Genomic DNA, 14668 nt, shown 5'->3' with positions numbered 1-14668 from the left:
TTTGTTTACCACAAGTTAACGGGGTGAGGATGGCAGCACCCATAAGTAGGCGGCTTTATAGATAAATAACCAGATGTGCAGATAGACATGCTAAAGTGGTTCCGGTACGTAAAATACTTAGCATTTAGAAATAGTGGGTCTCCGGCAGCACTGGGAATCGAATTCAATGCCTCCAGCACTGGAAGCGACGGCTCTAACCACTCTGCTACTATGCACTGCGATTTGAGAAGTGGTAGCCGAGGAAACATCCACATGAAACCTGACAAGGACGTAGGCGACATGGAATGAAGATGGATAGGGGAAGGGGGAGGGGCGACACTTAATCTGCCCGGCCTCCCTCCGTCTAGATCTGCCACTCGTACAGCATATTTCAGACAATAATTGAGCAATACAAGGGCAACAAAATGAATTTTATTGCACAATATTGTGCCTTGCAGAAGAGGTCCTTTAAACCTCGCCACTTTTTTGAGAAAAAAGAAAGCGAAATGCCAATTAATTATTTAGCGTGGCTCTGCTAGATCAGTCCTGATGGCTTCGCCTACTTTTTCTTCCCATCCTTGGATATCTTGCCCGTCCTAGTGCGCCTCCCGCGCACAGACGACGACCGGCTGCTCGGGGCACTCCGTGCCTTTCCGTGTCTCCCTCCGTGTCTCGAGGACGAGCGACTACGGGTGTGTCGTCGCTTCTTGTTGCGCTTCGAGCGCCGGATCGTGGTCGAAGAAGATGCAATGGAGCTGACATGGCGGTGACTCCTGGTGCGCCTCTTCCGTGGGTGGCTTGCTTCCGACGATGCAGAAGAGCTTCTACGGCCTCGGGCTTTACGACCATGCCTGATATGAAGACTACGCGATGAGTGTGTGGACCGACTCCGGCTCACCTTCTTGGATCGGCGATGCTTTGGCGCCTCGCTTGCCGTGTCGTTAGGGCTTTTTGAGGAGGAGCTTCGAGAGCGCTTCGCACGGGTGATTCTCGGGGCTTTTCCTGCCCCTTCCTTGCTGGCAGAAGGGTTTTTTGCTTCGGGCTGTGTCACCTCCGTGGCCTTGCGCAACTTCCTAGCTGGCGTGGGTGCAATGGGGGTCGGTGCAAGCGGCCCCTCCGACGAGGTCTTTGGCGGTCGGCCGCGTGGACGCTTGGTCGCTGCAGCCTCGTTCGAAGGACCAGCGGCATTCTGGTCAGGGGCAGCCTGACGCTTCGCTCGCCCGACCTTTGGCGGAACGCCGTTGGGCTCCACCGCTTTCTTCACCATGGCGTCGTCGCTCCGGGACTCGTTCTCGCCTCAGTCGTCGAACGTGAGGAGCCCGCCGCTCTCCTCTGCCTTGGAGCTCGCCGGCAAGCGGAGTCGGGAGACGACGGCTTTGGTGGAACAGCGACGAGAGCGGGGAGCGTGCAGCCAGCTGGTCTGAGCCCCTGCCACTGATTGAGGCCCCGTTTGGTTCTCGTGCACCGCGTGCATGTATTTCATCTTTCTTGCTTGCTTGTTCCTATATGTCCTGGCTCGTACCCATTGAGGGGGATCGGTGATTAAACCGGCGCTGCCTTTATTGGGAAATACAAATTTTTAAATTTTGATAAAAAATATTATTCTCACGGAAATCTCTATAGCATGTGCCCTTACTAAAGAGGCACCGCACTCAAGTTCTGTTGAAATGACAATAATTGATTGCATTTTGCTAATCCACAGCGCTGCGGACAATTTGAATAAAACATAGACAAGTTTACTTAACAAAATCTGTGGTATTTTTCATGAACTGTATTTAGTGCTGGTCAACGAGTTGAACTTGATTATTCCAGGGTATTTGGTAATCCTGGAGCGTAAATATATTGTAATAACATTAAGCGCTGCACCACTACAGTCGACTAGGAAGAAAGGAGAAAGAAAAAATTGGCCCGTCTCTAATTGTTACACTGCAAATGTCGTCAAATCCCCCTTTGTGGGTGTGCGCCAGAGTATCAAGGATCATTATCATCATCATCAAATGTCGTTAAAAGGCGATAATTTTGCGTCGGGAGAGAGTGAACAAAACGTTTTGTTAAAGTTCTGCACAAGAAAATTCGTGAATCGTATTCTGGAGGTGCTGCGTTAGAGTGCCTCGAGCGTGCAGCGGAGGCAAACGAGCGCATCAAGTGACGTCCAACGTGAGACATGAACGCTATCTGGCAGTCTTCTTGGAAAACAAAGCACGCGCACCCTGCGCACCCGTCTCGAAGCTGATAAGGTGTAGAACGCAATGCGACAGTTAGGTGCCATGACTGTGTCGTCTTAGCAACGCGTTCGAAACACTTGCCTTTTCGTGCAAGCGTTGCATGGTCAGCGCAACGTGATAAACGCTACGGTCCTTAGAATTAGTTATGTCTGCCTTTTCTAGTAAGCGACACACATACAGAATATTGACGTGTTGTTGTGGTGCCTCAGATATACGCAATAATTGCCTTTTAATTGTCAATCGCACAAGCATGACGGCTGAATCTTGAGCAATATTGGTGGGCGCTGCGGATGGGGTCAGTTGTTTGGAGTATTGTTTGGTCACTTTGGAGTCGTTTAGGGTACCATTTAATGCGGACAAACAGACAAATATACAGATAGACAGACAGACCAAAGTTTTTGCGTCAATCGGTAAAAAGAGAGGAAGAAAAACGAGCACGGGGAGAGAGAGAGAGAGAAATAAACGTTTATTTCGAAAGAGTGTTCCAAGCGACGGCCTGTATCACTCTAAGGTTGGAGGTCTGGCTTCGACTGCCCTCCTGGCAATAGAAGATAGAAATCAGATAGCCCGATAGAAAGAGTAAACGAGAAATAGAATGAGTAGAACAAATTAATTAACTAACGTGAAAAGAAAGATAGAAAGGGCGAGAAAGAGACAAATAAATGTGCAGCATGGGCGTCAGCAGGGGATTCAAAAGGGACATAAGTAACTCCAGCGGACTCTCCCTACTCTAGAGCGATGAATCCAGTTTGCACACCCCAAGACAAAATCCTGCCGACATCCATTGTGGGCAGCGAATATGATAGCAACAGATTGGGTTGGTATACCAAAGTCATTCAGTGCTTCAAGGACTCAGGTTATACGAAGTGTAAAGATCACTTCTTTAGGAAACATACGTGGCGCTCTGCAATGACCAAAGTGCCTTTTTTTTTTTACCGTGCGTGGTTTCAACGCAAACTTTTCAATGAGAGCAGATCCCTTTAAGAGGTTATCGAGCCATCTGTTTTTTTTCCTCGAACGAAACATGCGCGTGTTTGCGGTTGACAACGCAAAGTCGTTGAAAGTACGCATCCACTGCCCACGGCACGCAGCACCCCTTGCCTATTCTCCTCGTATATCTATATAACTTTTACACAACGAAAAATGGTCGGTGCGTTTTTGTTTTTTTTTTCTGCTCGAGCACGATCGCCGGCACCCTCGCACCCATTCACTCGATCATATATAGCTTCTGAGACGCAGGACGGGGCCGCGATATCTATATATGGCACTGTTAGAGAACATGATGGTGACAATGACGGCGAAAATGCGCCTGCAGTGTTCGTGCAATTATTATATCACAGACTGCAAAAAAATTAAAAGCCAGAGTGAGTTCGGCTCACGAAACTTTTGGTGAGCCTGAGTTTGATTGAGTCCGATGGGCAATACGTATTTCTTGAGTTAGTCTGAGTTCTACAATTTTAGCCGACCTATATTCATATCTGCTCATCTTCAGCCAACTATCAGCTGTATATGGATTCGCGTTTGTACTCATGTCGACTGACACGTATTCTAAAGCAGTGGCATTTTACAGACATTCAAATATTTATCGATCAGAGGCGTGTATTACGTAAGGGGGTGTCTTGACCTCCTCATTTTAAATTTTTAAGGAAAACTCTCGAACAAATGTATCTCATGTTGCATCAAGTTCAACAAAAGTGAGCTTTCTGGTTTGCGAGCAGTCACAACTCGTGTTCGGAGGTATTACATCAAAAGGTGCCACGAAAGTGAGCGATTACGTGAGATGTCGGTGTTGAAGGGACACTAAAGTCAAATGCATATTTATATGAGGAAATCAATGTATGACAGCGTCTAAAACGACAATATTATCAGCAGCAGTGCCATAATCACCGAGAAATTAAGGTAAATGCACGAGAACACATGCGACACAGTAAGACATTCGCAAAATGATCTCGATGACGTGAGAGTTATAGCCTAGAATTAACCACTAGTAATCGAACTAACTGCACTAAATAAAGAACATTCCGTGCATCAAGAGACATAATACGCTGCCCTTTGGTTTCTGTTGGATTCATGAAAAAAAAAAGTACAGCCGGACGTTCTTATGAAGAATGACGCGAGTGGTTCAAAAGTTCAATCTTAACCTGGTTAAACTGACAGGGCGTGCCATCAAGAGGGGCCAAGTTGAACCAAGCACGTCTACCATATCAGAGACAACGTCAATGGCCGTTGCATCAGCCGTGGCTCCCGCTGCTTTCATTCTGCTGCTACAGTGTCGGCGGCCGCGCAGTTAAGCCTGGCAACGTTGTGCACGGCAACAGCGACGTGAGACGTTCTGCTTGAGGCAGGTTATCTGAAGTACGCTACCCCGACCTGGACTACTGAAACGTCATTTCATTTCGAAATAAGCACTTTATTATCAACTTCTACTTAATAGTTGCATTTAATGTCCCTTTAAAGAGCATTGACACAGGAATCGAGAAAGGTAATTCTAGGCTAACGTTTCGACTCATGAGTCCACTCACTTGAACTCATTCGGACCAAGATCGAGCCATGAGTCTCAGCTAGTCCGGGTGGACAATGTTTTGATGAGCTTGAGCCTGAGTGAATCAGGTTGAAAATTTTCATGTATGTGAATCTGAGTGAGACAGGCTCAGGTAAATTTTGGCGAGTCTTGAGTTCTAGTGAACCCTAAGTGAAACATGTATTTATGGGAGTGAACTCCACATGTTTTGCCGACCTTTGCTTTAGTGCCACAACGAAGGGTTGGGCTTGATTGCTGCTGCCAGCCCGATTTTTATTCTTTGAATATGTTGTGTGAACGCTCCTGATGTCAGCTTTTTATATGCGAAGCATTTTTTTGCGCACTGCAGGCACTCTGGCTACAGGCTCTTCGGCACAAACCTGCAGCTGGGCACGTGACACAGGTGGTTGACAGTTGATTTGACTCTGGGAAGCCGAGAACAGACATGGGTAAATTTAACATGTGAGCGTTAAAGTATAGTGGACATCTGCACCGTTGACTGGACGAATGCGAAGAATAAATGTCAGGGCCCTAGCAGGAATCAAACCCGAGCATTCTGTATCGCAACCGAGTATTTTATCACAGAGCCCTACCTAGTCTTGGAACTACTTTTCAAATAGACACTGTAATTTTCGTGAAACGTCAATTGCAGTTGCAGTGCCGGCTATCCAATATTATAAACATTACATATGTACCCCTATGGTACAGCCATCCTGTCGAGTTAACGTCCATTGTAGTTAAGCGTGATCCGGCTAAGTTAATTTATGTAGCACTATCTAGGGCTAACATCCTAGCCAGCACCAGCGCTTCATATCAGCATACCGCCTCTGGGTGTTGCTGTTGGCATCGTTACACAAAATTAAACTGGTTATATAATAAACCATATGCGGCTGTTCAACGAGTGTGTGTGCGTGCATTTGTATATATAATTAGCGCCACTTCATGACGTTTCGCACAATAAAAAAATTACAACGCAGTTACCTTACATCCACATAACATCGATTCCCAAGTTACGTGAAATTTTTGCCCCGCCATGGTGGTCTAGTGGCTAAGGTACTTGGCTGCTGACCCATAGGTCGCGGGATCAAATCCCGGCTGGGGCGGCTGCATTTCCGATGGAGGCGGAAATGTTGTAGGCCCGTGTACTCAGATTGCGGCGCACGTTAAAGAACCCCAGATGGTCGAAATTTCCGGATTTGTTCACTACTGTGTCTCTCATAATCATATGGTGGTTTTGGGACGTTAACCCCACATATCAATCAATCAGGAGTAGACAGGGTGATGCGTGAAAAGGACATCATCGCATTTTTGCCGCGAGGACCTTCATGCTCAGTGCTGTGTTAATAGGAGACGTTACCGGTGCTGCAGAAGTCATTCGTCCGAGCTACACAAATCGTGGCATTTCCTTCGAGCTGCATCATACAACCACGTGTAAGAAATAATGAAAAGCACTGATTGGCTTTGTGATGCCAAAGTTAATGTTACTAAATTCTTTGAGCAAAAGCAGCAGTACACGCTAACCCATTGTCAGATGACCGCCATGGCAAGAAACGCTCAAAAGAAAGCCGTGTGCAGGAAAAAAACTGAAAAGGAACATTGCACAAGGCAATCAGAGAACTAGTGATAGAGTGTCATTTGCAAGCAATATTATTTATTCATTTGATTCTGTGCTAACATTTTTTATACGATTCGTCATTGCTATCGTACAGCACGTCCTATAAATTTTTATCACGCAGTGCACTGACTTTCTTATAAATTTCCGTGTAAACTTAACATGCCATGGCTAAAAAAATCAATTTCCGAGGTGAGATAAACTCTCAGGAGCCTAAGCAATTGTTTTTCGAAGAACTACAGTTGGCCCTTGGGCCACGTATTCTTTTTCTTTCTTTCTTTCTTTCTTTCTTTCTTTCTTTCTTTCTTTCTTTCTCTTTCTCTCTCTTTTTCTTTGATCGATGGCACTTACGTGGGCTTGCGAAAGCGAGCAACTGAAGAAGCGCTTTTGAACAATCTCGTAACTCGTTTTACCGAGAAGGAAACAAAATAACGACGAAATAAAAGTGACAGTTTAGCCGCAAGGCTGAAGAAATGCAACAGAGCACTAACGTATACGTGGCCGCTGCCGTTAGCAAAGCGAGCTTCACGCTGCTTATCGCTTCAACGCAAGCTGAGCGTTGTCAGCAGAATGCGCGTGCCGCCTAGTGATCTCTATCAAGACCGGGCACGCGCTACCACGCTGCGCCCGTCGAAGTTAGCAGTTGCCGTAAACCCCCCCCCCCCCCCCCCCCCGTCCCTTGCCGCGCAACGAAAGACACCGCTTGAGTCGCGATCCTCGGCCCCCTTTCTTTCAACAAAGGACAAATAAAGTTGCTCCTTCATTCGGCTGTCCTCGCAAGGTTTCTCTCGCACGGAGGACATATTCGACGTGTGGTATTCGGCCTTTACGTGGAACCTCACGGCGAAGCCAGAAATGCTCGTGGAGTGCCCGCATGATTACTATAGCAATATAAAAATATGTGAAATTTCCCAAAGGGGTCTATGTATGCCTAAGCATTCGCGCACCATCCACAAAGTCACGTGGGCGGGTTCGATATATGGCACGAGCATTGCTCGTGCACCTAGCGCCGTGTAAAGGCGTGTGGTATCACGTGTGGTGTTGTGGTACCATGCGTGGTGTAACGTCACGTGCGCATAAGGAATGTTGGCGTGCTGCGACATCGATAGCGCGTCATCTTCTGGTGCCGATCCACTGCGATCAGGATGTCGGTGACGGGCAAAACGTTGTTTAACCATCCCCTTCAATGTCGCCAATGCAGGAAGCTTGACAAAAGAAATTAAGCATGGCACATGGTCATAACGTACCGCTGCACGTAAGGCAATAGCATTCGATTATCTTTCACGAAAAAAACACTATCTTGCGTTATCCTTACTCCGGAAATTTTAAAGAATTTACAAGTCAGGATTAACATGAATGCCAGTGAAGCACGTGGAGATAATTTTGTGCCATCTGTCACAGAGAAACATTCGGTATATTTTTGCAACGTATTCATATTCATGGTATCATTAAAATGGCTCCTTTGACATCAGACTATTGTCACGGCATGCAACACAAGGAACATGGCACTAGCCTCAGTTAGAGTATCGAAGAGAACCATTTCAAAGTTACTTACCGATCTGGTTGCCAAATGTGTGCGTGTGAACTGGGTGGTTCCGAAGGCGCGCCAGTCAGCCACCTCTCGCAGAACGCGTTCGTGTGGTTCCATGGCTTCATATCACATTTCGGGAGACTTCACTGACGTCTTTAGGACCTTTTTTTAGGTTTTGAGATGTTTAACCCTGAGAAGCAACGCAGATTAGTCTGGTATGCGTTTCAATTAACTCCCATCCACTGCTCAAGGGCCTTAGCCATCACGTGGAGAGCAATTAAATCCTTATTCCCAGTGTGAGAGCTGGCGCAGTCACCAAATTGGCTTGTTTCTGGGCTAGCTGGTGATTTTGTAGGTCGACTGGCTGCAGCAAACATTGAAGCGCACCGAAAGAAACTGAAGGAGACTGCTGTCACCCGGAAGTAAATGCTTGTTATTAAAAGATAAAAATTCAGGACATTCTGCCTTCAGTAATGCGCTGGCCAGTTGGCGGATTCAGTGGAGTGCAATGGCTAAGGCAGCTAATGTGTCCTGCCCACTGTCAGCGCAATCTGCTGGCCCGACACGCAAATGATAGTTGCGCGGTGTGCGTACGACGAAAATGTGCGATGAACTGATATGCGCCGATGCAGCGTCATCGAAGCCCTCACCTGTTGTCTGATCGTCTTGCTTGCTGACGCCAGCGAAAGACAGCGATACCGCACTAGGAACAACGGACAGTAACACAAATTAAGCATATAAAATTAAAAATCGCGACAGAACACGTTTCGCGATTGCTATAGACGATCAATTCGTTAATATCCAGGCATATTATCGACACGCCGTAATATTGGAGCGATTTTTTTAGGTACCATATGCAGTGATCGAAAATTTACTGCACTGTCCCGGCTTCTTCGCCGGTGGTTTCTTTGGCTAGTGAAGTATGGGCTTTCATTTGTGTGCATTTATTTTTTCGGTCTCTATGAATGGGTATACGAGATTATATTGTAATGCATGAAGTGCACCTAAATGCATTGGCTGCAGCTGAATGGGTCTCTTCTTTTTTCTCTCCCTCTCACGTTTTATATGTACGTATTTGCAAATGTGCATCATCTTGCAAAATATTTTCCTTCTTTTCAGTTACTGTTCAAGCTGCTGTGGCTCTCTGTGGACACTATTGTATAGTTAGGGCAGCAGTCTCAAGGTAGTCTTGTCTAAACTACTTTTCAGTTTATTATTCAATTTTCATTTTGTTGTATTTTATTTGTCTTCTTATGTGACACTTTAACGTGTGTTCCTCCTGCAATCATCTATTATGAGATCAGCAGTATTGCTGAATCGATAATTTTTTTTAATGCCAGGCCTGCGTGGAACACGCAGTACAGTCGCAGCGAAAGCTAGAAGAACGGCCGTTGAGAGCCTTTTCTAAACACTCTTTGGGTGTGTTCCAATACTCACCATAGACGGCTAAATAGACAGCTAAATTAACGGCGGCCATTTTGAGTCCCATTCCAATACTCATGTAGCCGGCAAAGTTGACAGCTCAGAGAAGACCACATCGTGGACAGATAAGATGCAGGCTACTTTGCTGTCTAAACAAGATGGCGGTTCAGCGAATCACTCAGATAGATCGGATCCTGCCGGAATGGTCGTCTGCACACAAGCAGACGCTTCCCCAGACGCTCAATATGAGTAACGGTTATTTGTTTTTGCTTTCAACACGAAATAGGGCAGAAAAGACAACTGTTACGTTTGTTTATTTTAATTTTTTCTCGACGCGAGGTGGCGCACCATCGCGTAAAAGCCGTCCAGACGTGTTCCAATTCTTGAACAGCAAGGGCTCGGTGCTGTCTTCTAAGCAGTCTGCATAGACTGTCTACGTGCTGTCTAAGAATTGGAACACAGCCTTTGGGTAACTGCTACAAGCACACTTTCCAGGTACCCACAACGCCATAAATAATCATATTTTTGTGTGTAGAAGGCCCGCATTCACTATGCTATTCCTTCGTCATTCTTCGGAGAAGCGTGGTATCAGCTACACACTTGCTAACAATTCTGTGCAATTTCTTTATGCAACGGCTGACGACGATGAAGAATTATGCTTGCCGTGTGTATGCGCCGCAGTTAATAAATTATCAAGAACAAGTTTTCTTGTGGGTAGAGCATTTGACGACCCCCTCGTTACGCAATCCGCTTTGTGTGATGCCCGGTTGTTCCTTTGGTGTTCTAAAACGCTTCATTACTCGTGCTAACGCGATTTCTTCACCCGACATCAAGCCTGCCTAAGGCCAGTTTAGAAGCGATTTCAAACTACCAGCGTGGCTTAGACAATGTTTTTTTTAACAAAACGGCGTAACTCAGCATTGAAAAAAGAAAAAAAACGGTGTGGCACAGTGTTAGAATACTGGGCTGACACGCAGCGGACCCGGGTTGGAATTTGTTTGTGTGCCCAATGCTTTTTTTTTCATTTACTGAGTTTTTTTCTCTTATTTCTTGCGATATTGGTTACGGTACGGACACCGGCATCGGCGGCAGACAACTATGACGCCGCACGTGACCCGTGTTCTGATCTCATAGCAGCTTTCGCTGTAATAAATAAATACTGTTTGTCTCCTGAGGAACGCACCGCCAAAAACATCTCCCGTTTTCGCTGCGACTATAGTTGATGAGTGCCTTTCAGACACATTTCGAACTTTTGCAATGAACTTGGAAAGCAGGACATTCGAGAGTCTGGGTCTAGCGACATGAAAATCCCCACTTATATCACCATCACTTCTCACTTGCCGCTATATGCACTACCGAAGTATACAGTCTGCGCACATAGCTTTCTGTTTATCCCCCCCCCCCCCCGCTCTCGCACTACCCTTCTCTTGGAATCCAGTCAGTTACTCATAATGACCAGCGGTTATCTTGCCTACGCGCTACATGCCCGGCCCATTACTCCTTCTTGAGTTCTACCAAGATATCCTTGAAGGGATCGTAAAAAGATTACTTCGAAAACGACAGCGCCGAACCACCGACAGCCATATACGCATTAAGTTCCAGCCATTCTGCAAGTCCATCGCTCATCAAGCCACACAAACCTTTCAAGCGCAGTGTATCGTCCACCAGCCCAAAGTACCGCACATCTTCGCTCCTTTTTTGTGACAACCACACCGGACTGGAATTGTCTGCCTGCAACTACCGTGCACCACTCCGACCCGCATCAATTCAAGATTGCCCTCGAATCACTTTTTTTTTATTCTGTAACTTATACCCATCCCTCATGTAATGCCCCAGCTGGGGCCTTTGTGGTATTCAAAATGAATAAATAAATAAACTAAGGGACGCCAGCCTAAGTATATATAGAGTACACTTGTATTGACGCTTTGACTATCGAGCAACGCGGAACTCTACGCTACCTGCGAGTACACGCAAGTGATCCTCGTATTTGCCACACGCGATCTGCGTCTACTCAGTTGGGCTGACAGCACCTAGTAACTTAGTACGTGTATGGCTGCCGGCGTTCTGTATTGTCGTTTTAGCAGCGATATTTTCTCGATCCCTTTAGCACGTATTTATTCGCTCACCTTTTGTAGAAGCCATGCAGGATCTGCACTCGTGAGACAGATTGAAGGAATTTTTTTTCTTCTTTCTTTCTTCTTTTCCTTATCTATACCCTTTTAATTCCACTACTCATCCCCGTGCCGACCGGTTGAGGTGTCATCGTGAAGATAAACAGTTACGGGTGGCACTTTTCTCTTCTTTTCTATGTCATAACCACTTAGCAGCAGTAGGAACCATGTCCTATTTTCATTGTCTTGGAGGCGTTGTGAACGGTCTTATATGCAAAGCGTTATATAGGCCATTGCAACAACAAAGTCATCCTTGAAAGGAAGGAGTGGGGGTTCCCTGCCACCGTCAACGGAGGTGCCGTAATCCCGGTTGTCGCCTTACTTCTATGCAAATTTAGACCGCAGCTTTCACTCAGTGACGTTCGTCCGATGTTCGCCAACGTTGAAGTTAGCATTTTTTCTTTGCGCCACGTATAATGGGCAGTCACAAAATATGTGAGTTAAAGCTTCGCGCAATTGGCAGCTCTCACAATTCGGGCTGTTCGCACGGCCGATTAGGTGGGTGAAGTGACGAGTGAAGGCGACGCCCAGGCAAATCTGGTGCAGTATATTAGCATGTATTCGGCTGATTTTAGCCGGAAGACGAAAAGTAATATCGGGGTATGTTTCCCGCAGACGCTTGTTTCGATGATCTCGTAGCGGCCAGATCATCAATGAACCATCAATGACCAGTCAGCAACGAATGACCAAACAGTGTCAAAAACTGTTACAACGGCTGGTTTAGACTTTATCAAAAACACTGTACTAGATACTAGACTCTAGGGTACTATGCTAAGTGGCTACTGTACATACACACCACCTCTTCTTGTCCTCATCATCATCCTTCATCCCTCTTTCCTTCCTCCTTCCTTTATCTCCTGGGTAGAATAGCAGGCTAAAGCAAACTAGCTTTAGCCTGCTAAAAAATGAAAGGGCTGCCAGTGAAAGGGGTGCCAGTGAAGCGCCACTAAAGCTCGGACCATCAACGAAGCCGAAACAGTTAATGAACCTTCCTTGTACAACGTTTACCCTGATGAGTGAAAGAATTACACAAAGGAATAGCTTCTTAACTGAGAGCTCGAAAAAATTTGAACTACAAAAGGGAGACACCTGGACACAGCGCAAACTAACAACTGAAACTTTATTCGAGAAAACAGGAAGGAAGGAAGGAAGGAAGGAAGGAAGGAAGGAAGGAAGGAAGGAAGGAAGGAAGGAAGGAAGGAAGGAAGGAAGGAAGGAAGGAAGGAAGGAAGGAAGGAAGGAAGGAAGGAAGGAAGAAACAAGAAGAGGGAAGGCAAGGAGGTTAACCAGATGAACGTCCAGTTTGCTACCCTGCACTGGGGAAAGGGGGATGGGGATTAAAAATTGAAAGAGAGGAGAGAAGCAGAGCACTGCACACAGAAACAGACATATATATGCGGTTACGCCAACACGTGCGGTGAAAGAAAATGATTGGATGAGCAGACAGATTGAATTCATGATGCGCTTCCAAAAAAAGCTACCTCAGCGGGAAGTAACATGACGAAGGGTTGCGCGACACATGAGTCACAAACTTTGTTGATGAGATACGCCTCTTCCAATTCCCACGCTTTCTTGTCCCTGAATATAGCTTTAACTACCGTATCATCAAACAAGGGCGCGAACTCGCACTCTCTACAATGCGATGATAGGTTAGAGCATAGTGCTTCCTACAGAGAAGCTTTGTGATCCCTAATTCTATTGAAATAAAACTTCCCACACGACAGCGGATTGCCGTACACCACAGTTGAGATGAATTACCAACTCGCCCAACAGTCCATTCTTCTCTCGGAAATAGCTTCGTTTCTATTCCTTTTTTTTCTTTTTTTTCTTATACGCTCTTTCTCTATCTCTATCTCTCTCAATTTCCTGAACACACGTGTCTTGTCATTATAGACATCAAGTGCATTCAGCTTCACACGCAGCATATGACCAAACGTGTCATATGTCCTGCGCTGCATGCAGTGAGAATAACGTGAACAGCGTAATATAAATACTCCACACGTGTTAACAGAAAAATACGACGCAAATTACCGTCTCACGGTGACAGAGCTACAACTTTAGGCGAGTGCGAATACAGGTTGCCATCCTGTTGTAAGGTTAGAGTTTATAATCGTATGATGGCGGGTAAATGTAGTACAACAGTGTAAAGATGCTCTGCAGCATGCATATATGCAGAAGCAATAACGTGAATAACCAAATGAGGACACTGCAACGTACGTCATTTGCCATTTGCCTACGTTAATGAAAAGCCGTAGATAATGAAATCAAGGGAGGTATCAGGAACGTTAACTTTACTGTTTGAAGTGTATTGCAATGATTTCAATAATCTACAAGAATCCGTTCAAAATTGAGCTGCCTGTTTGTAACTACGATCTCTCATCAATCATCGCTCTTATCAAGGAGACTTTAGACTAGCGGAATCTATCTGAAACCAAGATCGCAGTTACCAAAATACGATGCCGAGTCCCCTCACTGAATTTCTACCTACTCAGGTCTGGTGTGGTACAGTCACTATTATGCCTCCATTGCAATGAGTGTGAATCTCTTGATCATTTCTTTGTAACGTGCAGATTATTCACCAATCAGAGCAAAAGACTTTTAGACGAACGCTGCCAAGGTTGATATTAAGTTTATCCCTTCCGTTTGTTCTTTCTTTTGGGGCTACCGTGCTGAGTTTTAGCCACAGGAGCGTTTGCGAAGCCGTTTGCGATTTTCTTCGGGAGACGAGAAAAATAGAATGCTAAGTTCATCGTTAAAAATAATCAAAATCAAGCATATTCAATAAAAACTTAAGATGTCGAAATTATAAACATTTCCTATTAAATAGCAAGACACCGTTCGTTTCATGGCTGATCCCCAATGGTGGGTTGCGCCAGGATAAAAGAGACAAAGAAACAGCAATAATAGACTTTACTTTTATTCAGCCAGAATTTACAGGCCGAGCATTTAGACCGCCTGTGCAACAAGCCGACGCTGTTCTTCTTCCCCTTCGGCGCCGATCTACATGTTACACTGCAAATGTCGTCGAAAGACGATAGTCTTGCGTCTGGAGAGAGAGAACGAAACGTTTATTTGAAGTTCAGCACAAGAAAATTGGTGAATGGTATTCTGGAGGCGCTGCGTTAGAGTGCCTCGAGCGTGCAGCGGAGGAGAATGAGTGCATCAATTCACGTCAAACATGAGAGATGAGCGTTATCTGGCAGTCAT

General features: G+C 45.7%; 2 protein-coding genes across 7 annotated transcripts in view; one reads left to right on the top strand and one right to left on the bottom strand.

Moving 5' to 3' along the window:
- LOC119176390 (uncharacterized) overlaps positions 1-14668 on the top strand; it is a 213774-nt gene that overhangs the window by 98783 nt on the left and 100323 nt on the right. For 4 of the 6 annotated variants that reach the window (XM_075877571.1, XM_075877575.1, XM_075877572.1 and 1 more), the window contains one exon: positions 5075-5128. The exons of 1 other annotated variant lie outside the window; for it this stretch is intronic. In XM_075877571.1, coding sequence (XP_075733686.1) covers positions 5075-5128 — 54 coding nt within the window. Of the gene's footprint in view, positions 1-5074; positions 5624-14668 lie in introns of those variants that run through there. One more of the 6 variants, XM_075877576.1, reaches the window with a different exon arrangement.
- On the bottom strand, positions 390-8365 carry LOC142775731 (uncharacterized). The gene is made up of 2 exons (XM_075877578.1): positions 7893-8365; positions 390-1536 (listed from the first exon to the last, which is right to left on the bottom strand). The coding sequence occupies exon 2, from the start codon at positions 1244-1246 to the stop codon at positions 539-541; it is 708 nt and encodes a 235-aa protein (XP_075733693.1). The 5' UTR covers positions 1247-1536; positions 7893-8365; the 3' UTR covers positions 390-538.

Source organism: Rhipicephalus microplus, chromosome X (genome assembly GCF_043290135.1).
Source record: "Rhipicephalus microplus isolate Deutch F79 chromosome X, USDA_Rmic, whole genome shotgun sequence".
Taxonomy (NCBI): domain Eukaryota; kingdom Metazoa; phylum Arthropoda; class Arachnida; order Ixodida; family Ixodidae; genus Rhipicephalus; species Rhipicephalus microplus.
This window is presented reverse-complemented; position numbering and strand designations above follow the sequence as displayed.

Excerpts from the sequence above, each read along its gene's own strand:
- LOC142775731 (XM_075877578.1), bottom strand. The coding sequence starts at position 1,246 with ATGGTGAAGAAAGCGGTGGAGCCCAACGGCGTTCCGCCAAAGGTCGGG.